The 25,145-nt window shown below is 37.4% G+C and overlaps 1 protein-coding gene across 1 annotated transcript in view; it reads left to right on the top strand.

Moving 5' to 3' along the window:
- LOC129250256 (uncharacterized) overlaps nucleotides 1-19,995 on the top strand; it is a 40,186-nt gene extending 20,191 nt beyond the window's left edge. Inside the window, exons 2-4 of the mRNA XM_054889895.1 lie at nucleotides 4,922-5,064; nucleotides 13,589-13,727; nucleotides 17,902-19,995. Of these exons, the coding sequence (XP_054745870.1) occupies nucleotides 4,922-5,064; nucleotides 13,589-13,727; nucleotides 17,902-18,178 (559 nt within the window). The 3' untranslated portion in view covers nucleotides 18,179-19,995. The remainder of the gene's footprint in view (nucleotides 1-4,921; nucleotides 5,065-13,588; nucleotides 13,728-17,901) is intronic.
- The last annotated feature ends 5,150 nt before the right edge of the window (nucleotides 19,996-25,145 follow it).

Raw genomic sequence — 25,145 nt, 5'->3', positions numbered from 1 at the left:
TAAAAATTTTATAACCGCGACATATGAGAAGCAATAAACACGAATAATAAAGTTTTATGAGTTTGAGTTGCACATATAAAAAAAAAAATTTCGTAGAAAGAAATTTCACTTACAATTTATTGGCTTCCTATTTAATTTTATTAATTATTTTATTAAAATATTGTTCAGTATGCTACAAAAGATATAGGAGTCCAAGTATGAAATTTTGTGCAAATTAAAAGAAAAATTCTATACATTTAAGAAAGACTCTGAAGTGGGCGCAATAAATAAATAAATAAAAATTTCAGATCGCAGTGCTTTCTCATCTCATAATAACAAAAATAATAGAAAATTTTCTAGTACGCAGTTCTATTATTATTATTCGATTATTATAGTTTTTCTCCATTATAAATGAAGGACAGCTTGTGTATATTCAGTTACATTTTTCTATATTTATAATCTTATTCTCCTTAATGCCCAACAGTCTGATTCCACTCTTCAGTCGCTACTAATAAATCTCGCTTGAACAATTATTATTTTTATTTTTAGACTACTGCGCACTGTGATCAAAAGGGTTCTATTGTGCAAAGCCTGCTGAGATACCTTATTTTTAAGGCTTTTTAAAAATTTTAGTTCTCTCGGGTGTTTATTTTTTTATAAGTTGTATGAATGCATGGAAATTCCACAAAGATGGTTTAGTCTTTTCCTGCCTAGTGTAGAAAATTCACAAAGAATGTGTTCTTAATTTTCAGTATTTATTTTACAGGATCGACAGATGATGGTCCCAGAGAAATCAATGTTGTTCAAGTGATATTTTAGGTAGGTAGGTAGGTAGGTAGGGTGGTTGTCGCAAGACACACTTAGACCTTCGGCAGGTCCATTGTGATTCCACTGGAGCTTATCCTTACTCTACGTGTTCCTTTTCAAACCATCCGGTTGCTTTAATAAACGAGCAGAGCTTCGTTAGTTTTAGATGGGCTATGTCCGCTACATCGGTTAGAAATGCTGTATCGAGAGTGCGCAGCCTTCTCATAGCTAGGCTTTCACACTCACATAAAAGGTGTCTGACTGTTTCCTCTTCTTCTGTATTAAGACAGCTTCTACAGAAATCGAAGTAAGGGAGTCCTAACCTTCTAGCGTGGCTGCCTATTAAGCAATGACCAGTTAAAACACCTATCATTTTTCTTATAGATTCTCTGTTGAATCGTAGCAAGATCTTCGATCGACCGCTGTTCCAGTTCGGCCATGTCTGTCTGCTTAGTTCGCATGTTGTGAGGTTTTGCCAGATTGTATTTACCTTTTTGATGGTTTCCCTGTCTATAAGTAATTTACAAGTGGCTATGGGCATGGGTATCAGCGCCTTATCCGGTTCGAGACCGAGCGTTGTACCGGTTCTTGCAAGTTCATCCGCCTTACAATTTCCTGCAATGTTTCTGTGGCCTGGTACCCAGATAAGGTGCACCTTGTAGCACTTAGATACGTCATCTAGTAGTTTAACACATTCTAGAACTGTTTTTGACGAGTGTGTTTTTGATTCCAGCGCTTTTATTGCTGCTTGACTGTCCGAGTAAATGAAGACTTCATTTGCGGATAATACTCTCGTTTTTATCTCTTTAAGTCCCTCTTTTATGGCAGTGACTTCCGCCTAAAAAGCACTGCATGATCAGGCAAGCGAAATGATTGGCATACTCCGAGTTTGTCGGAGTAGACCCCTCCGCCTACTTGGTTGTCTAGTTTTGAGCCATCTGTGTAGATGTTTAAGTCATTTATCTTGACAATGAGCCCGTTATCCCATTCCTCTTTGGAGGGAAATACTGTGACAAAGGATTTATCGAAATTGATGTCCTTGGTCCTACAGAAATGCGTTGTGCTGGGAATGCAGGGGAATTGTTCTAAAATTGAGGAGTGCCCTCTTTGGTACGTTCTGAGTAGGCCGATTTCTCTTAGTCTGAGAGTTGCTTTGGCAGCTGTTTGCTTACCGTATTGCTTTATTGGTAAAATGTTAAGAATAATATTTAGTGCATCTGTGGGTGTGGTTCTGAGGGCCCCGCAGATGCAAAGACTGGCCATTCTTTGTACGTGTGCCATCGTTCTTTTGACGTACAATTTATCTAAAGCTGGCCACCATACTAATATGCCGTATGTTAGGATTGGTCTGACAATTGCCGTGTAAAGCCAGTATACGATAGATGGGGAGAGACCCCAACTTAGTCCTATTAGCTGTTTACAAGAGTATAGTGCTATTGTCGCCCTTTTTACTCTATCTTCGACATTTGCCTTCCATGTTAGCTTTCGGTCTAGTATTAGACCTAGGTAGCGGGCCTCATTACAGTGCCGTTCCACCTAGAGTCGGAGGAGTTATATTTGGAATTTTGTGTTTCCTGGTAAATAGGATGAGTTCAGTTTTATTGGGGTTGACGCTTAGTCCATTTGCTTTTGACCAGTTTTCAACCATGTTTAGTAAATCCTGCATGACTTCTATGAGTGTATTGGGGAATTTCCCCCTTACTACCAATGCAACATCGTCCGCATAGGCTACAACGTGTTGTCCTCTCTCCTCTAGGCTCTTTAGCAATGAGTTTAGTGCCAGCACCCATAGGAGAGGGGACAGCACACCGCCTTGAGGTTTATTTTAGGTTACAGTGGCCTGTAAAGTAACCAGTTAAAAGTCTTAAGTCTACTATGCTGAGCGAAAGTAGCTTATCTGAAAGAAATTCCTCTATACACCGTTAGGAATTTTTTCGCTTGTGGCTAACCGTTAGAATTTTGCTAGTGTTCAAAGGATTTCTTTTCCTATTACTTTCTGAGAAATTCGTTAATTTTTTCGTTTTTTAGGTTCCCTAACGTATTAAGAAAGTTCAGATAATCATTTACCATTTGTTTATTTATTTATTTATTTATTTATTCATTAATGTCTAACAAAATTCAGAACAGACATTTAAGAGATTAATTCAAAACTACAGTAAAAGTATTTTAGAATATTTAATATTAAAAAGTGTATTACAATTAAATTAGCAACAGAAATTGTGAAGTTTAGAAAATGATTTTAAGAAATAGATGATTCATAGGGCACCAGGAAAATAAATTATCCAGCCCAGACTATAGAATGGCTGAATCACTAGAAAATCTTACTTCAGCATAAACTTTTGGTTCATCAGCACAGAGAAAAAAATTAGTGTAGAAAAAACACGAACGGATATTATTAATTAACAAACAATTAATAAAGGTCCCAAAATATTACCCTGAGGTACACCAGAAGTGGCAATAAACTGTTTCACAGAATCCCCATCGATAACTACTGTGCTGCAGCTCTTTATTAAATAGGATCGAATCCAATCAAGGAAAGTCGAACGAAAGCTAAGAAATGGCAATTTAGTTAGAGAAGTCCGTGTATATCGCATCTATTTGGCATCCATTATGGAAGCCTGCGTGACAATATTCAGAAAAAACTGAAAAGTTAGGTAATGTAGATCTTGCAGCTCCAAAACCATGCTGTGTAGGACTGATTAGAAGTTTTACGCTAAAATATAACTTGTCTTTGGCAACACGGTCAAAGAGTGCGTAAGGTGATTATAGTTGATAGAAGGACTTTCAAAGTCGCCTGACCATTTGAAAGTATGGAAATGTGGGTGCCTCTCATTTTCCTACGGAGACATCCTCACATATAGTATCTCGATGGCCCATTGATTGAATTGATTGATTGATGGAAGTCAGGTTTGAAAGTAATGGAGTTATTTCTCTGAGAATGAGTTCGGGAGATAATGTATCCACCCTATAAAGAAGAGGATTATATCGAAAGTCTTTTTAGATCCTTAAATGCTGTTTTATATTCGCACTTTTTAAACCGGAGATGCCTTTTAAAATGAAAGTGCTTAAACGATTTCCTTTTTCAACTTAAATGGGGATCAATGGTATGTATAAGAGCTCACCTAATGCGTCAGCTGGGCATGCTATCTTTGCTCCTGTTATACTGACACGGGCGAGGCGGTACAATTGGTTGCTTAACTGTAGGCCTCCATAGCGTAAGTGACTATTGGTTTTAGTATAACAAATTCTAAGTTTAAAGTGGCTCAAGAATTGTGCGACATTTTTTTTGCTAGTGGTCTCGCGCATTTTCCCTTAATGGAAAAAATTATCAAAAGTTTGAAGTCAGTTGAAAATACACTGATTGAGTAAATTGCAAATCTTCAAAAACATTTAAACAGGTTCTATGAGTGCGCAGGTACTTGGCCCATTAAATTAAATGAAATAAAATGCGTTAATATTGACTTCACGTATAATAAAATAGATGTCTTCCACTACATATATAAAAATGGAGTGTGAGTCCCATATCATAACACGACTAAATACCTGAGTATGACTATTGGCACCAAACTTAGATAAAGTGCTAACATAAAGAAGAAAAGAGAAGAGCTTAATGTTAAATTCAGAAACGTGTATTGGCTTATGGGTAATTGATCCGCTATATCAACTTACAACAAAATACTTCTCTAAAAAAAATTTAAATTTTGATGATCACTTTTTTAAATTTTTTTTCAAAATTTCCTCACAAAGTTGGAAATTTGGTTATATGGTTATTATAGGAGGGTGAACTATATTTTTTATTGCTATATTGACATAGGTGCAGCAAAATTAATCTTCTAATTTTGTTTTTGAGTAATTTTTTTCTTAGTCTTTATTTTTTGCTTTACGCGCTTCATTGCTTGTCTGTTTGTATACTACAGCTGTTTAGGTCCCAAATTTCAAATATGATTAACATACGACACCATTAGCAAAATTATAAATCGTTCGATAGGATGATTAATTTGGCGCCACCTTGTATAAGAATTATTGAATAATTAACGTACTTGTACATTTTTGAGTTCGTGCATATGTCTATGTGTGCATACTTTCGAGTAAATGTGTGTTAATATTTTGCGAATTTAATATTTTGTATTTTCAGCGTTTTTAATAGAGGCATGAAATGCTTCGACGAATACACCGTTCGTTGTCTAAATAATAAAACGCTGGATCTGTTTAAGAATAACGTGGAGGGAGCTCGAAGATTTTTCATGCGTTTCTGCAGTGATCGTGAATTTCAGAAGGGTAAGTTGTAAGAACTTTCAACTTCTAAGTTAGTCGTTAGGCTGTGTGTACGTATTAGTTGTTTTTATTGGAAAAAATTATTCACAAGGTTCTGCTTTTCTGCACCGAGTTGGTTCAATAGAGGAGGCCTGGCAACATTTATTCAGCGCTGCCAATAAAAACATTTTTCTAAAGCGGTCGCCCCTCGCCAGGCAATCTCCGAGTGTATTTCTGCCATGAAAAAGCTCATCATAAAAAAATATCTGCCGTTCAGAGTCGGCTCGAAATTGTAGGTCCATCCATTTGTCCACCACAAATAGGAGTAGGAGCTCGGACGAACACCCACAAAGGGTGTACGCGCCAATTATATATACATATAATATTATACATATATTTTATTCATTCATTGCACAAAATAAAGGGAATATGCCTTTGAAAGAGGCGATCGCGTGAAGTATCGAAAGGATTTGTATGCGATTTTTGTATTATTTAATCTGTTTTCGTAGAACAGTGGCCTCTAGTAGGACCGATACTGAAATAAGGTTGGATAGGCTCGAAGCCCGCATTAGCAAATTTGCATACATAGAAATGCTAGAATCTAATCAAAAATAGTTTTTAGTTACTTTTAGGTAGTTTTTACTTTTTTTACTTACGTGTTTTGCGTTAGAACTCTCTACATGATCTTCTCTCTTACAATAGTTGTATATGCTTTTGTAGGGTATTTTTTTAGCTGCATGAACACTATCGGCAAGGTTTGGCAAGCCATCATAAATCTTTCAGCGTTAGAGCAACGCTTCGCATTGTGAAAATTTACTTTGATAAAAAAGAAATAATAAAATAAAGAAATCTGTTCGCGAAGTTCATAGAGCGTTGGCGACATCGTCAGTTCTTATTTCTTTTGAAATGAGGAAAGAGCTGCCGTTACGGTGAATGGTGTGCGCTATGAAGCCATGACTGAATGTTTGTTTATAAAAATTAATCAGCTAAACGTCGTTGATATTTAGTACAACAAGATGGCGCAACTTCCCATACAGCGCGCTTAACAATCGATTTCTAGCAATATTTAAACTCGTAGCCACGGCGGACATACTTGTTTGCTGTTTATCATATTCAAAAAATAAATGCCATGCAATTATCTAACGGATTATAACAAAAATATCATTCCATAAGTATTTCTGTTTTGCTTTATTATTGTAAGTTCTCAAGCCCTTAAAAAATACCCTATAGCTAAACAATCTTCCCATCTTACTAGTCGTAGCAAAATGCAGTGAATAACAACAGTCCTACAATTTTGCTAAAATTTTACGCAACCCACATAAACGATAGTACAAGTGATCATGAAAGACAATGTCTCTAGGATCAACTTTGCCGAAGACAGTAGTAGTCTGAAGGGCCTCGAGAGAGTTAAATTTTTTAAATTTTTGGCTAAATGTGCGAAGGTTTTATCAAAAATATTATGTATAAAACGAATTCAAATATAATTTCTGGCCTCAAATTTCTAAAATACAATTTAAAGAGGAATGTTTTTGGTAGTACATTTTAACCCTCTACCTGCTGCCTAAAATGTAATGTTTGACTCTTTAGATGATAAAAGAGTTTAAGCTTAAATGGTCTGCATACAAATGTTTCCAAATTGGAAACAAAGGAATAGAAGTGTTTTGATATTTGCAAAACAAAAAAATTGAGACGTGCATGATTTTATTTAAGAGTACGAATACACCTTTCTAATTATGTCTTAGAATTTTAAATCGATATGGGTTTGGCTGAGTTAGTGAAGTTTTTATCAAACCTATAATCCGAAAATTGTCAAAAATAGCACACAAACTTGTGCAGTTCCTCTTTAACAACTACCAAGGGGATGCCGCTGCCCGGGTAGGAAGTCTCTGAGGCTGATTCAGTCCCCTTCCTGGCAAGCTCATCAGCACTTTCATTGCCCTCTATGTTCCTATGTCCTGGAACCCAGATCAGAGAAATGTTACTTGCACACCCAAGATAATTGATCTCTTCTTTATAGGAGTTTACTAATTTCGTTCTGCCTCATGGCGTCGTTAGAGCCTTAATCGTGGCTTGACTATCGGAGAAAATGTTAATATCTCCCTCGCTCCCGCGTTCTCAACATTTTGCATGCCTGCAAGATCGCAAAGACTTCTGCTTGAAAAACATTAGCAGTGTTTGGCAGTATAAAGGAGATAGATAAATTGGCTGATTTAGAGAAAACCCCCGCTCCGACTCCCGATTCCATCTTGGAACCGTCAGTGAAGACAGAGGTGCAAGCTCCGGTGCAGATTTTCCCCTCGATTCAATCCTGCCTATTTGGAAAGACTGCTCTAGCACGACCCTCAAACTCTAGTTTGCAGATAGAGATATCTGTTCGAAGGAAGTTTGGAGAAATGCGGTGTTAACTGCCCGAAAATGCTACCATGTCCCTTGAGAGATCGTCGCCAGAGGCCAATCTCCTTTAACCTGATTGCACTTTGAGCTGCGATGGAAATGACGGAAAAGTCGATGGGAAGTAAGTGCAAAAAGGCATTCAGCACATCACTAGGGCAAGTTTTACATGCTCCAGTGATGCCAATGCATACAGAACTTTGCACCCTCCCCAGTTTGCGCTAACTTTTCAACAGGTAGTTAGTAGGACTTTGATATAAAAGCCATCATACAAACTGAATTTAACTGTTGAGTGATAACAAACATGATTCTGCAAGTAAATGCCAATAAGAGTAAGAAATGCCCGCAAGCTCTATCCAAAACTATTCAAATAATGTGCGCCGCGGGCTACTTTCATCACACCCACATATTGCCATGCGCTGTGAAGTGCAAAGTTTCTCGTCCTTAATAATCTAAAATTATCCGTAATTTGCGTAAATTTGCATAAATTCAACCAGTTTTCAGCACTTTCATCAAAGGCTGTCCGGCGTGTTTAGTACTGCCGGTGGTTGGCAGAAACTTGTTGTAAACCCTAAGTTTTAGCCAACGCGTAATGAATGCGCCTTTCTGTTAACGTATTAGGATCAGAATATAAAGCTGGTTTTAGTGCTTTAGTGCATAAATAAACTTTTTTTATTATTTTATTTTTTTAAGCATTATCTCTTATTTATCGTTGTGTGTTGAAATTTTAGCGCCAAATTTTCTTATGCCAGATAAATTACATAAATCAGTGTCTAACAACTGATTGGTTTGGAAGTAGCATAATTTTTTCCATCAAGCTCGTGATGCTATTTGCAAAAGTGCTGCTTGATTTATATAGAATTAATTACTTAAAAATTTCACTTTGTGGCACTTGTCATGCTTGATTAAATAAGCTGACACCGCTTTTCTCCAGATAAATGTATTTTACCAATTATTGACAATCTTGTAAGAAGAGCAGTGGCATACATAGGCTCTGTATAAATCTCGACCATGTAATTGGTAGCCAATGTTAATGCAGCCGTTACATCCATACAAAAGCACAGCCATAGAGGCGCACATGAGTGAGGAGCGAAGTAAATTTTTTAATTATTTTGACAATTTTTGTTTTTCCTTTCAATATTGAGGAAACTTTCATCCGCTGAATTGTTTTTGTATTCACGTTTCCTTGCGACTGATTCGTTGATTTTCCTATCTTAAACTTCTCCTTGCTATTACACGCGCATTTTTGTGCATAAGGATATCTTGATTTTGTTCACATAACGAAGTTGAGATAGATATAGACATATAGGGTGTTTTTTAAGAGCATGAGAACTTAAAATGTTAATGCAAAACAGCAATATTGTTGGAAAGATTTTTTTGTATTATAATCTGGAAGAAATTTTCATGGTGTATTTTTTTTTAATATCATATCTGGCACATCTATCTATCTCCTTCAAGCTGCCGAATACTGCTAGTGATTTTCAAGCAGAAGTCTTTGCGATCTTGCAGGCATGCAAAATGCTTAGGGAACGCGGGAGCGAGGGAGATATTAACATTTTCTCGGATAGTCAAGCCGCAATCAAGGCTCTGATAACGCCATGGTGCAGAACGAAAGGCAGGTAACATTTCTCTGATCTGGGTTCCAGGACATAGGAACATAGAGGGAAATGAAAGTGCTGATGAGCTTGCCAGGAAGGGGACTGAATTGGTCTCAGAGACCTCCTACCCGGTCATCGGCATACCTCTGACAGTTGTTAAAAGGCAACTGCACAAATTATTTCTCAGAAAAGCGCAGAAAAGAGTTCCATTTCTTCATGTACTATTTCGAAAACCCTTTGGCCCCAATACGATATACGAAGGACTCAGAAAGTCCTTTGGACTCCTCGCCATTCAATTTCCAAAGTCGTAGCTGAGCTTACCGATCGGCACACACGCAGCAAAGCTACGGTTTCCATTTAACCCCCTTTTGCAGAAGCTGTGGAGACCTTTCAGAGAAAGAGTCTGTTGGGGTTTTCTCTGTAAATGTCCGGGCTTAGCAGCTAAGCGATTAAAGTCACTGAGTGCTCCTTTCTTCAACAACCTGGGCGCTGCGCCAACCTAAGTCCCATCAAACTTTTCTTTTATGTCAACAGCTTTAGCTGGATGTAGATATCTTTATCTTGGAGGTTTCATAATGGTGTCAAAACGACGCTTTAGTGCTACTTGAGGGGTGTCCGATGACATTTCAACCATTTCACCTACCAACTTACATATCCGGCATATGCCCGCCATGGCTATTGTTTACATGTCCCATTCGATCAGTCCATTATGGCAAGTTACGCTACCTTGCTGGAACCAAATGTCGTCGATGTTTAATTGATTAATTCAGTCAGCATGGCTCGATAGCGCTCGAAATTTACCGCAACTACAGCTTATTCCTCATTTCTAATGCCGCTAGTATTCTATGAACTTAGCGTCTAGATTTTTTTTTTTAAGTTATTTTCTACAACTTGGAAGAGTTGTTTTGGCGTCAAACGATTCATGTTGACTTACAACACCTTACTGAACAGAAATGTCAACACAGTTTGTCATTCTCAGCAGTCAGACCATAGTTACCGATATTGATAGTTCTCATGAAGCAAAAGCGGGGTATTGAAACAAGGCGAAATCAGTCAATAACTACACTCACCTCCCATAATAGTATAACGGGAGTTTTTAAGAGAGAATAAGTGATAACATTCTTATAAATAAAGAAAAATTACTCAAATTTTATAGAAGTGATACACCCAAGAAAGAAATGCTACAAAAGTAAAATGTATGAAAAATAGGCGGCGCCACATCCTTTTTTGGGTAAATGCGTGTATCTCGATAAGCACTTGTTAAATTTTAATAAAATGTATACAAAATTCAAAATTGCTGCAAAAATTTTGGTTTGCGTAGGTTCTGAAAAAAGTTTAGAGTGCAATACTTAGAGAGATTTAATAATATAATTCATTATTTTTTAGAACATTTTTTCTCAAATTCGTGATGTGCATCTCGATGTTGTTCCGCAAAATGGAGGAAACTGAAGTTTTAAGCCGCCTCTTAACAGCAGACGTGTTTTTTTGCGAAACTTTCTCAAGGCAGAAATGCATTCGGAGATTTGTCATTGACTGCCGGTATTAGAAAATATATTTTCTATTACTTTGGGGCTTCGTGCCCAATGTGGGTTTCGAACTCGGACACTGCCGAATGGTAGTCATACACCAACGCATTTGGGCGGAGCAGCCGTATAGTATACACAAATATATACATTATTAAATTTTACTTTTGAATAACTTTTTTTCTATATTAAAAAATATGATTTTGATAGCTGTCTAGTTCTCAAGTGTGAAATATTATATAACTGGCGTTCGACACCATTTGCGAAAATTATAAGTCCTCCGATAGGGTGATTAATACTTCTTATTTCTCAACTTTCGAAAGGTAGTTCCGTCAACTCATCTTTCGTGTTTTTTTTGGCGAGTATATTTCCCACGCTACTGATTGGGACTGACCAAGAGTCTTAGGTACCGGCACTCCCCAAGTACCACTAAAGCGCCGTTTTGATACTTTAAAGAGACTTCCAACGGAATTTAGGTAGGAGCACTGCCCGAGGCTGTCAAAGAAAGGAACAGACGGTGACCTTAATCGCCAGGCTGCCAAACCCGGACATTTACAAAGAAAATGTTTCCTTCCCTGAGAGGTCTACACAGCTTCTGCAATTGGGATTAAATGGTAAACCCAGATTTTCTGCGTGAGTGCTGATCGTCCCATTTTCTAGTCAGAAAGTTGATAGTTTGGAAGTTGAATGGCGTGAAATCTCTAGGACCAACTGCGTCCTGCGTCTATTGTACTGGGGCCATAGGTTTTCGAAATACCACTCGAATAAATGGAGCTCCATCTGATCTGTGCTTTCCCAAGAAACAAGTTGTGCAATTCCCCTTTAACAACAGTCTATGTTTCTATGTCCTGGAACCCAGATCAGAGAAATGCTATCTGTACACCCAAGAAATTTGATCTCCTTCTTACAGAAGTTTACCAATTTGAACCTGCACCATGTCATCGTCAGAGCCTTGATCGTAGCTAGACTATAGGAAAAAATGTCGGTATCTCCATCGCTCCTGCGTTTCCTGAGCATTCTACGCAAAGACTTCTGCCGGAAAAACACTAGCACTATTCGGCTATGTTAAGAGAATAGATAAATTGATTGATTTAGAGAAAAGCCCTTCTCTGACTTCCAATTCCATCTTGGAGCCGTCAGTGAAGACAGAGGTAACAGCCTCGGTACAGATTTTCCCATACTTCCGATCCTGTCTACTTGGGAACATTACCCTGGCACAACCCTCGAACTCCAGTTTGCGGATAGAGAGATTTGTCCGAAGCTCGGAGAAATACGGTGTAAACTGCCCAAAAATGCTACTATGTTCCGTGAGGGATTGCCTCCAGAGACCAACATTCTGTAAACTGATTGCTTTTCGAGCAATTTTCAGCAATTACGTGAAAGTCGATGGAAAGTAAGTGCAAAGCGACATTCCAGGCAGCACTGGGACAAGTTGTACGTGACCCGGTGATGCCAAAGATTTACCATATGATGCACCATAGATATATCGTAGAAATTTTGGCGATGAAAATCTTCTGAAAATGTTGGCGTTTTAATTCATGCTCGCAAAATCCTCTATATAACGAAGTGTAGTGCATTGAGTGCAAAGAAAAAAAAAACACAAATTATACTTGTAACGAATTTTTGTTTTAGTAATTTTGAATTTTTCATTGTATTGAGATTTAGATATTCTATAAGCATAACGAAGCTAAAAATATAATAAAGCATTTGTTCAGCCCTTCCAAAATCGTTTATCGAGGTTCCACTGTAAATAATATATAATTTGAGTGTATATTCTTTGCTAGATACTTGGCCGACTTCCTCTTACAATTTTTATGCCGACTCCGAACGGAATACGATTTTAAAGCTTTAGAGGTCTTATGCGAACTATGGAGCTTCCTAAAGAAAATTTACTATCTAGGACTGTAACCAAATACTGTACTTAAGAAGATTTCTGTATTTTGAGTCTTTTAAGTGAGGAGAGAACGAATTAAGCATTATTCTTAAGTGTAGAAAACAATACCAGTTTTGCTTGGATTAGTATTGTGGAGAGACTAAACACTTTTTTTCTTCCTTTACTCATTCTCATTTTATCTTTAACTACCTGTTTTTTACTATTATTACTTTTACAATTTTAATGTCAGTTGAATGTGTGAAATGTTATTCTGCGAAAATTTATATAAGTTGAAGAACTTCTAAAAGACTATAGTCTTGCTTCGCACTACATACATGAATAAGTAAGTGAATAAATTATGTACATGCAACACTTAAAAAAGAAAAAGAAGAAGATAGTGTCAGAAATTCAGAGCTTCCTACCAACAGCTGAGATAAATGAGCTGCCTAAGCTGTTCACGGTGAGACAAGACAAAAGTAACCATCAGACAACAAAGCTAGGTAGTTTTTTGCGCCACCTTTAATTCCGCACGTGACATATTGATTACTTTCTGCCTGTATCCTAATGACCCTCCACGTAAGCCATGAACAAATCTAATTGACAAGCTCGCATCTACAACATGCCTGAGATCAAAGATGCACACGCTACCGAAGGTGACCCACAAGGGAGATGCATAGATTTACATATGTATGTGAACATTTGCGGACAAAATAATAGAACCGCCATTCACATATCGTATTGCATTCATTACATGGAGAAAATGCGTAACACCGTCAGAAAAAAAAGTTACCATAAATTAGATAGAATTTTCAAACTTGAACTTTTTAGGCTAAAATGCGTACCTAGTTTTTATGTTTTTAATTCGGATTAAAAAGTTTGAATTTTTGATGAAAATTTGTCGAATTTTGGTGCGTACATATTATTTCATCCATAAGTGCAGATACACACATATACAGCCATACTAATACATATATATGGTATTCACAAAAAGTTAGTCAACTTTAATGTGCGATTGTGCGAGGTGAACATAGTTAACTAAAAGTGAACATACGCTGTTCATTACATACTTGATGTGGAAATGTTGTTTATATTTCTCTAGTTTATTCTGGTTTTAGTGGCAACATTAAAGTTTTATATTTCGATTTTATTATACACATTTGCAGATTATTTACAGCACAAGGACTGCTTCAGTTATATACAAGATGACTGGATGCGTTGTACACGCAATTTCCAGGAAATACTGACCGAAGAGCTGCATGGCGAGCAAACAAATGTCACTAAAAAGTTCATGGAGTTTTGCTGGTAAGTAACAAAATAAAATTTTGTTAAAGCCAGAGGGGTATTTATTTGCGAATGGTCATATCATGGTAAATGATAAAGTTCTTTCATGCTCATGTCGAAAAAAAAATACAAATGTGGCATATTCGTATGTAGAAAAGCATTCTATGAATGGTTAACTATGACCCGAAAGCAATTGTTTTACAGGATGGTTCCTTTAATATGCATACATACATACATAATTGGCGCGCACACCCTTTTTGGGGTTTTGGCCGAGCTCCTCCTCCTGTTTGTGGCGTGCGTCTTGATGTTGTTCCACAAATGGAGGGACCTACAGTTTTAAGCCGACTCCGAACGGCAAATATTTTTATGAGGAGCTTTTCCATGGCAGAAAAACACTCGGAGGTTTGCCATTGCCTGCCGAGGGGCGACCGCTATTAGAAAAATGTTTTTCTTAATTTTGGTGCTTCACCGAGATTCGAACCTACGTTCTCTCTGTGAATTCCCAATGGTACTCACACACCAAACCATTCGGCTACGGCGGGCCACCTTTAATATAGGTGGATATAATTTGAGCGTGCAAAACTATTTTTCACCGACTGTAAATTTTTGTAGATTTATCGGTTCCTTATTCGCTATCGATAATTTTTCATTACCGATAAGTTTTGCGTTATCGATTTTTAATCGGTTGAATTGTGGCACGAAAGCAATTGTTTTATTTAGTATGGGTGATTTATTTAGTATGGGGAGATACAATTAGGCCGCATCAAATGATTTTCCGTCGATTTTTCATTTTTGTGGAATTAGCGGTTTATTTTCGATGTTTTTTCATTATTGATATTTCTTTCATCATCGAATGGAAATATTTTTTTACATTAATTGGCGGCTACTAAGGCTTAAGGTTACGTATTATACCAGTGAATGGGCGGGATATGTGACATAATCAGTTGACACACTGTTGGTAAAAAGATTTGTCATTTTTTTACTTTTCGTGTAACTTTATGTTGGAATACATTGTTTTTTTTTTAATATTATATAATCTGGTAGATAATTTCGACTACTTTTCTAATAAATCTGAATAACAAATCAAAATGAGACCAATAAATAAAAATCTGACGCAAACGATTATCATTTGCTTTCAATTCTTGCACGAGCGGCATGAAATAACGTTCTCTTATAGTAGCTTCTGCAGTGAACTGGAAGATCGGAAGAGTTCAGCGAAGTTGTGCAAGGTCCTTCAAAAGGACCGGATGGCTATCCTAGACTCACTGCTCGAACCTGTTGGTACTTATACTGACTCAAAGTCATTTCCCTGGCTGCAGAAGTGTTGTTGGCCAAAGTTCCATCAGTCAATCTGATCATGCCAGTATAACTACCAGCAGACGTGATTGGTTTATTGCATATAGGGATTTACCTCATCATGCTCAAGAGTGGCGGAGAGCAACTAATGAAGGTTCTGAATAGAATCTTTACGGCATGTCTTGCGCACGCTTATGTTCCACAATCGTGGCGTCTGGTTAAAGTTGTCTTTGTCTCAAAGCCAGGCAAAGACAACTATGCTTTACCAAAGAATGTTAGACTTATAAGCCTGATATCGTTTACGAGGTTCAATAAGTACTCGTGTTTGATGATAGAGAGCATTCCTGAGGGGAGTTGCTGTTAGCATCTTGTGCTGCCATCAAACGACGGCAAAACTAATTTCAGACTTATTGATAGGTTAGTTTGGATTTGGCAGCTATTCGAGTAAGACGTATTTCGCGATTTTCGCTAAGGTGGAAAAATGGCAGTATCGTTCGGTAATTCGCCTTTTATTTTTGGATGGGGAAAAATGCAAGGAGATAAAAGCAAAGTTAGACGCTGTCTATGACCACAGTTAGATATTGGTTCAACGAATTTAAACGTGAGCGAATATCCGTTTTTGATGGGGCTACCAAGGAAATCATTCAAAAAGTCCACGACATGATTCTCGCTGATCGATGAAAGAAAGTGCGCGATGTAACAGAGGTCATAATAGGTGTGTCGATCGGAACGGAAATTAATATTTTACATGATAAGTTGGCGATGAACATATTGTCGGTTCGTTGGGTACCGCGATTGCTCACAGTGGGCAACAAGCGGATGCGACTTCGAAGCAGTGTTTGGATCAATTTAAGCGAGATCCGAAGGAACTTTTGCATCGAGTTGTCACCGTTGATGAAACCTGGATTCAGCATTACTCACCAGAAACTAAGCAACAATCAAAACCATGCATTTCTATTGGTGAGTCCGCTCCAAAGAAGGCGAAAATAGCCTCACCGTAAAGGTTATGGCGATGATTTTTTGGGATGCGAACGGCGTCATCCTCATGGATTTTTTAGAAAAAGGAAGAGCGATCACTGTGCAATACTACAGTGAGTTATTGGCCCGCTTTCTCGAAAAATTTAAAAAAACGCAGCCGCACATGGCGAAAAAGAAGGTGTTGTTTCACCGCGATGACGCACCAGTACATTCATCCGGAGTTGCCGCCGTCAAACTGCATGAATTGCGTTATGAATTGCTGCCGAACCCCACGTATTCACCGGATCTGGCTACCTGTTCCCTGCGGGGAAAAAATTTAGTTCAAACGAGGAAGTTATCGCCGAGACAGAGACGTATTTTGGTCTATTTTGACAAATCCTATTTTTTTGAGGGGTTAAAAAATGGCCGGAGCGTTGAGAGAAGTGTATCTTTCTAAAAGGGGACTATGTTGAAAAATAATTTTTTTTTTGTAAAAATGGTGTCTTCATTTCTAATACGGGTAGTTATTGAACCCGCTCTCGTGTGCTTAAAAGTCTGGAACGTATGGTCGAGAAATACATTAGGGCAGGGATTCTAAGTTGCAACCCTCTCAATGTCAGACAACACGCTTACCAAAGAGGAACATCTTGTGAATCGGTTCTTTATGAGTGCGCCAGCATAATCGAAAGGATTCGAATTAAAATAGTACACTCTTGGTGTATTTCTGTACATTTAAAGAGCTTTTGATAATGCTACCTTTGATTCTATGTGCTCTTCTATCAGAGGGTATGGAGTAGAAGAAGTCATTGTCAGATGGATGCACTCTATACTATCCAAGAGACTGCTTATCTCAGATGCAGAAAACGATGAAGGAGTCTAGTTTGAGGTTAAGAAGGGCTGCCCACAAGGCGGTGTATTCTCTCCTCTACTTTGGTGCTTTGTTGTGGACTCTCTTCTGCATAATCTGCAAGAAAATGGACACATCCAAGCCTATGCGGCAGACTCTAGATCTTCAAATCTGGAAGGAAGCGATGAAGGTGGCGTATAGGCTCAAGTTAAACGGAGTTTGGGGAAACGAGGAAGACACTGGCCACTGTCAGGCATGCCACCAGTTGCCGAAGCTGTGCACATTGTTGATGCCAGCGGACAATCGGGTGCCTTACGTTAGCTTCGATAGTAAGTGTGACGTTTTTATTCCACATAGAGATCAATGGTTAAGTCCAGAGAACCTATTAACGGGATTTTAGTACACTTTTTACACTGACGGTCAAATCAGTGATGGCAGCGGATCTGGATGATACTTAGACGAAGAAACTAAGATACTCCTACGCTACAGGACAGATGACTACGGTATTCTTAATAGAAGTCTATGCCATCTTGAATGTACAATACTAGCTAATTGAGAAAAAGGGGCGGGGTAGTACTATTGGAATTTGTAGTGACAGTCAAGCTGTACTAAGAGTCCTTGCTAACCACGCCGAAATTAGTTAGTGAATGTAAGACACAACTGAACAGTGTTCCAAAATACAACAAAGTTTGTCATATTTGGGTGCCTGGACACTGTGGTATTGCTCTGACTGGTAATTATTCTAACTGGTATAGTGCCGATATAAACTCTGAGAATTGAGATTACGGCATTGTCATCTTCAACTTAAGAGTTGCCGGTAGTGAAAATATGTAGGAGATGCACTACTTCGGCTGCGAGAAAAACCTGGTAGAAAGGTAAACAAAAGGTTGTTCAAACAAGGTGTTTCGATTGCAGTATACATACTTATATGTATATGGTTGTGTATGCATCTGTGCATGTATGAGCACAGTACATGTTTTCGATTTTACAGTTCCAATAAATGAAAATTACCCTGCCATTGTATTTCATGTTTAATTAAAAGTTGCAGCTTGCCTCCATAATCTTTCATCTACATACGTTTTTTGTCTCTTTCAGCGCTCGACATGCCTATGAAAATTGTATCTACAATAGTGCCCGCTACAAATGCTACAAGAATTCGGCTAAATTTGCACGCGACACAGCTAAAACGTTATCGGATGAGAAGCACTTCACCAACTGTCGTCAATATGAGAATGCGCTCTGTAGTGTGGGCCACGCGACGTCCCTGTATGGCAGTGGTACTGAAGCTATTCTCTGCTGGACACAATTGCTTTTGGCGTGGTTACCCGCTGTGATGTTTACAAGTGCGAACACAGGGCGACGACAAGCATAAATAACACAGTGTAACAAATTTGAACTTTTTTTGTATCACACACCAGAAAATCGATATGTATTTGTAATTAGGGGTGAATTGTAGTAAATTTGCGCGTTTTTTTAACTCTCATCAGGACAGCGGAATTTTTAAATGAAAAAAAAAGAAAAAAAACTTTTGAGATTTGAGAAATTATTATGAGTCTATAATAAGCGACGATTTCACCGCGAAATAAGAAGATTAGGGTTCTCTTGATAACTTCTGGTTTGCTTCTGGAAAGATAGACCAATCATCAACTCAGCTAGGTTAGTGTGCAAACGTGCAAAGTTGGGAGACGCAGGAGCTCGAGGAAACTTCTAAGACCAACAAAGCTGCAACTCTCAAATTTTGTGGCAATTCTTACTGGACAGTGCCCGTTAGGTATCCGTGCGGTGATATTTAGGAACAATATTGGTAAAAAAAACCAGGGAAATGAGCCTAAAATCTTACTAGTTCCAAATTGGCCATACTAAACTCTTTCAGTTGTAGTTTTATATCTCCGTCAGTTTTTTTCTGATTTGCTTAAAATTTTGACACAGTATTAAGGAATCATTAGACTTAAGAAAAAACAAATAATATAAATAATAAAATAATGGTTTTTAGAAAAAAATTAGTGAAATGATCCCAAAATCTTGCAAGTGCCAAATTGCCCTTACTAAATTATTTGCATTCATTACTTTTCTTATCGAGACAAAGAAAATGTAGCTTGCCCATTCTCAGCACATCAGATAGAACATTGATAGTGAATCATCGATGAGTGTGGCTATGGTGACCACATATCATCCACATCGATTGTGTCTCCTAAATAGTTCTATCAGCGCTCGATGCTCATTCCTTTTCGGTGTGAGAACGAATTTTGTTGCCAACACTTCGAGATTCATAATAATTTTTGAAGTCCTAAATCCTAACTGCAATCGTGAAATCGTAAAAAACAAATTCAGAAAACTAAAAATGCAGACCTACTTTGTTACAACTGAGCTCATATATTGGATACAAATCGATTTTCTCGTATGTGAAAAGCGCTGTTGTTGCACAGTGTAATTAATGCTGAGCTAATACTTAGCTTTTAGTACCTAAATTTGTGTGTGTTGCTTTGAAAATATGTGTGCCGTCCTTTTGTGTGTCGGCTTTTCATGTGAAACTGCTGTTACTGGGGCAGCATTAAGAGCGTATGTACATACATACACACATGTGCGTAGTTAGGCGCATAAGGTTGCACGTCTAAACAAACCCGATACGTCTAATACTTTGCAATATATGTATGTTGGATTTTCATGGACGATGTTAGCAAGAGTGTACGGCTTGTTAGAAAAAAATAAGTGAGACCGAATTTCATGGAGCCACAGTTGAGCTCTTTTGGTTTAACAACTTCGTTAGAGAGCACATTTTCCATTATGTATGAGCTTGTTTGTTCTTAAGTGATTGTTAGATGTGCTGCTGCTATGCCTAAGCATAAGCAAACTCTTTGTCAACATTTACATTTCCATATCTCTATCCCTGCACACGAGCTATGGTGCCACCACAAGTGCCAAGGCCTCCTGTTTTCAATTTCTTTTCTTGTTTTTGTTTTAGAGTGAAATGGACGTGTTGAAGGAAATAAACTGAATTTATAAAACATATTTGCTGTTATTACTATTGATATTTTTATAATAGTCTTTGTAAATATTTACACCTTCTTACCAACAACAATCGGGCTGTCGCAAAAATTGCTGGTAAATATAAGAAAGATAATAAAATTATTGAACGCAACGACATCTCTTCAATTAAATGTTATAAAGACAAAAACAAAAAACAAAAAGCAAACAGTTTAAAAAAAAAAAAAATAATAAAAAGTATACCAAGACATAACTGTATGTATGTATAACTAACACAAAGTCAACCAATCTGTTTATCGAACGAAATTTAATTTATTTGTAGATGTGTAATTTGTAGAATAAAAATCAAATCTTACTCAAACTAACTTTATACTGTTTTGAATGAAATAATGGAGTGATGCAATGAAAATTGCTTGTAAGTATTGTAAATAATATATGTATATATGTATAAATTATGCTTTCAGGTACGGCAACATTAGTGTGAATACAAATAAAGTCTGACACTGCCATCACACAATTTTCGATTTTTAACACAAGTCTACGAATAATTATTTATTTTTTTAACCCAAGAACCAAATTGATAAAAGAAGGTATACATTACTTAATTACACTATTACTTCTTAGGTGGTGTTATAACCGTATGTAGGTTTTGGCTGAATCCTAAATTGCGCGCCAGCTGCTTCTGTCCTGGGCTCGCTGGTGCCAGTCAGAATACCCCGCCGCGGTCAGGTCCAACAGCACTTAGTCCTTCCGATGAAGATGTGATCTTCCCTTTCTTGACTTCTTTTTTCAAGAAGCACGATATTTACAGTATACCACGATAAGAAGACTTCAGGCTCTGCGCGACTGCAACTTGTTCGGATTATTAAATTCTTTTTTGGGCAAAACTTGCAATAGGTAATCTTACTTAATTGAGAACTTTTAAATTCAATGATGCCCTCCGTTTTATTAGATTGGCTTCAGCTTTGGAGAAATGATTTATTAATGATATGCCACCAACATGTTAACATGCGCATGGCACAAAATTAACCATCCAATTTTGTTTTTGAATAACTTTTTTACTAAATATATTAAAAAAAATGATTTTTAGTGGTGGAAGTCCTGAAGTGTAACCAATTAAAAATGCCATATGTGTACATTTAGTTGGGACAATTATTTTTGATCAATTTAAAGTAAAAAATGTGTGAAAATAATACAAAATTAAGAATCAATTTACTTTTGCTCGATATGACTACCATTTGCCTTGACTATGACTTTGAGATGGTCCAGAAAGGAATCTCATGCTGCCCGAATGTGACTTGTAGGTATTTTCGCTCACTCGCGCACAATGGTTTTTTTCAGTGCCTCGAAACTGGTGAAGCTTTTAGTTCGGACCTTGCTCTCCAAACGGCTCAAAGAGAATAATCCATCGGCTTCGCATCTGGTGAATTTGAAAGCTAATGTGTGGACCTTATGAAGTTCGGAACCTTGTTTTTCAGCCATTCTTGGTTCACTCGAGTTTTGTGCTGGTCTGCCACCGAAATGCTTGTTTGCCCACGGCTTCAAAGCAACGTACAGAATCCTTTTTCGATAGTAATTCGCATTTCCCTTTGACGCCAGGATCGATGAAAACGATTGGAGAGCGCCCATCTACGCTTACAGTTGTGGTTACAGGGTGCTGCCTCCTGATAGCCCATCGATGACTAAAATTCTGGTATGAACAGTCGGTCAAATAAACTCTATCGTTTTGGGAATTTACGAATTAGTCAGTTAGAAAATTTTCTCATCAGAAAACAGAATGTTAGGAAATTGACCGCTTTCGGCCAAGCGAAGCAACTCCTTCGCTGACTTGTTGTTGCTTTGGTGTGAGATCATGCGCCTTTTGGATCTAGTTAGACTTGACTTTGAGATCATTTTTCAGTATGCGGCAGATGCTAGGGTCAGATATTTTCATTTCTTTCGCCATTTGATTGGGATTTCTTCGGGGATTGCACTCAAGTCACTTCTTCACTTTTTGAACCATTTTACGTGACGTTGCAGTCTTTTGATGAAGTTTCGTGATGCTACCAGTATCATTGTAATAAGTAATGGTGCGATAAACAAAAACTTGTAAACGCTTGTAAACAATACTCTGAGCTGTCACTTAGCCAACTAATAAACAGCTGATGTCCGTGCATGAGCTGCGCGAGCGGTCTGAAGTTGGTTACACTTCGAGTGCCCGACCCTGTATTTTGACCAATGGATGGCTTGTCTCTTTGAGCTTATTTAGTTCACAAGTCCCAACTTTGATTGACGTACGACGCCAATTGCGAAAATTATTATTCTTCTGCTAGGCTGATTAATTTTGCACCACCGTGCAATATAAAATATGGAGATATATTATTCATTGTAGTTCGCGGAATATATTCAGAAAATGCAAAAATACAAGTTTATTCCTCAAAAATGTTATTATTGTCGTCCTGCTATAAGAAATGTTACAAGTTAAGTTCGCTATAGATACGAAATTATAGTACTTGTTTTATTGAAGCTAGTTTTATTTAATCATATAAATATTAAAAACAAAAAATTGTTAGTTTTAATTTTCATTCCAAATGGTCACCATTTGCGTTTGCACAAGCTTTTAAACGATTAGGCAATTTAGCTTTGCAGCACGTACGGTTTCCATGGATATTGACGTCGCTGCTCGAAACTAATATTGTTTGAGACTCTCCAAATTTCTGCGAGGCCCTCGACAGGCCATGTTCTCCAATTCTTACCACAAACTGTAGTCCAATGGATCCAGATCTGGATTTATAGACGGCCAATCTTCTGCGGCTATGAACTCAAGAATATTGTTTTTAGTCACTGCTGGGTGGTTTTTGGCCTTATGGACTGGAGAGAGTACTGTTCAACTGCTTCATCACGCTTTCTAAGACATCCCCTTGGTACTCTTTTGCCCCGGTAAGTAAGCATTTTCGAAATATGAAGTTTGCACTTGCACTTTTCCCACACTTTTGTAACGCAAAGTTCCTCAGCTTCCCTGTTCTTTGTTAACAAGGGAAATTTGCCACGAAACTGAGTATAACTTAATAGTAGACAATCCATCCAAAAAAAAAAAGAAAAAAACGGATTGTAAAATTTGTCACAGAATTAATGGCTAGACTAAGTAAATACCGACAACAGCACGCGCTTACATTGAAACATCCCTGCAGGGAAAAATCAAATTAGTGTGGAAGTCTTCTAGTTCAGAGACTGGTATTTAATAGAGGAAGTCATACTAGTTCGTAAAGGATTAGAATCATACCAGTAGAAAATTATCAGTTTGTCCGTAAATTAGTTGATATATTTTTTTAATAAGAAAGTTTAAGGCTTGTCTATGAAAGCACCAGTGCAACGCTTGAAGGATTATTTATAAGTAGGTACTGATGACTACATTTATTTGAAAAAAATAACTCCATCCAAATCACTCAAATAAAGACATCAGTTAATTTATATTTGCTTATAATTTATTCACTCTTTATGCAGCCTTGCAACATTATGGCATTCGACAAAGTTTATTATTCCTTTTTTCCACTTCTGATTTTATTTCTTTAATTGCGTTTTTTAAGCATTTGCTTTAATTTAGATTTGAATTTTAATTAATTACTGTACCAGAAATAAATTTCATTCAAATTAATTGGAAAAAAAATTAATATGTAATAGTGTATTTTAAATTGTTGGAATCGAGGAGCATGGATGTGTTTTTTTTTATTTTCACTGATCTAAAACTGGTCATTTTATAAATATATAGGAAAATAATTTTTTCTGGCTAGCATAAACTAGTATTTCAACTGGTACTTTGCTGTGCTGTAAGACATCGCCGATTAAAAATCCCACTTGCTAACATATAAAACAGGTAGATCTCGAACTGCTTGAGCTGGATAGTAAACTGTTAGCATTATAGTTCATAACTGGTATTTTTCCCTGCAGGGATTGTTCAGCTTCCATTGTAATGGTAGATTCATTTTCTATACGCCACAATGGATGTTCAATCTGGGACATGCCTTTTTTCACGATTTATCCCACAAAACACACGAATATTAGATGAGTCAAGCGCATGTAAGTAAATTGATGAATGACCACCTCTGTGCAGTATTTGTGGTTTTACAACTGTGTCCATAAGTATGACTAGCATCGACGCGTGATGCGTAGGGGACTAGAGGGTCTTTCAAGTGCGAGCTTCGTTTTTATTTAGCATATAACACAATCAAAAGAGTTCAAAGTAAACTGAGTACATATTTTTAATGGAAATTAATTAACTCTCCCTCGTCTAGAAGTACAATTTTTTAATGATAAATTATATTTTCCAAATGAAACATCCCCACCATCCATGCTTATGCATAGATAGATGTTCATTCTTTTGTTGTAATTTTGGTTGGCGTTTAGGCCTAATTGTGGCTCTATAAAGACAATGTCACGCCGAATGTTGTCTCTCAAATATTCAGTTGCTTTTTGGTAGTTAACCTAAATTTTATATTCAAAATGGTTACACAGAAATAATTCAAAGGCTACCGGGCGATCTTGGTGAGGAATAAAGAAAAATGCTTCTCCTTAGAAATTTCAAATATTGACTATTACGCTTACTATGTAGCATACCACTTCACCCTATTGGAACCACTTATCGCCAGTATTCATAACATTAACAGCAGGCAAAAAAAAGAGGAAAAATCTTGTTAATAAAGGGTCATCAGATTGGAGGTACTTTTTCCAATAGGGTTTTTTGAACAGATCGCGCCTGACTATTATCAAACTACATATATAATTTTTTCCAGTATTCATTGACATTTGATCATGGAAGCACTTATGCCTCAACAATGTTTACAAATCATACAATTGCATGACGAAAATCGCCGAACTGCAAAAAAGTTTCATGGCGCACTCAGACCAACTTGACCAACTTATGGTGTTCAGCGCTTAGGCCCATTTTTGGTTTAATGGTTACGTCGATAAGCAAAATTGCCATATTTGGGCTGAAGAGCAAACCGAAGACTTTCAAGAACAGCCATTAGATCCATTGAAAACAATCGCTTGATGCAGCTTATGAGCTAGAGGAATCATCGGTCCACATTTCTTCAAAGACGAGGGTGGCGCCAACGTAACAGTTAATGGCGAACTCTATCGCGCCATGATAAACGACTTTTTGATACCGTGATTCTGGAAATTGAAGCACGTGATCTCCGCAACATGTGGTTGCAACAAGACGGTGCTACTTGCCATACAGCCTATAAAGCTATGGGTGTACTGCGTCGTCGTTTCGGTGAGCAATTTATTTCTACTTAATATTTGTCAAAAGAGATGTTATCGAACTGTGACAGCTGCCAAGAGAACATGCAGCTGAAAAAGAAACTTACGCTTGA

Source organism: Anastrepha obliqua, chromosome 1, assembly GCF_027943255.1.
Source record: "Anastrepha obliqua isolate idAnaObli1 chromosome 1, idAnaObli1_1.0, whole genome shotgun sequence".
NCBI lineage: Eukaryota > Metazoa > Arthropoda > Insecta > Diptera > Tephritidae > Anastrepha > Anastrepha obliqua.
Note: the sequence above shows the minus strand (reverse complement) of the source record. Positions and strands in the feature narration are given on the sequence as shown.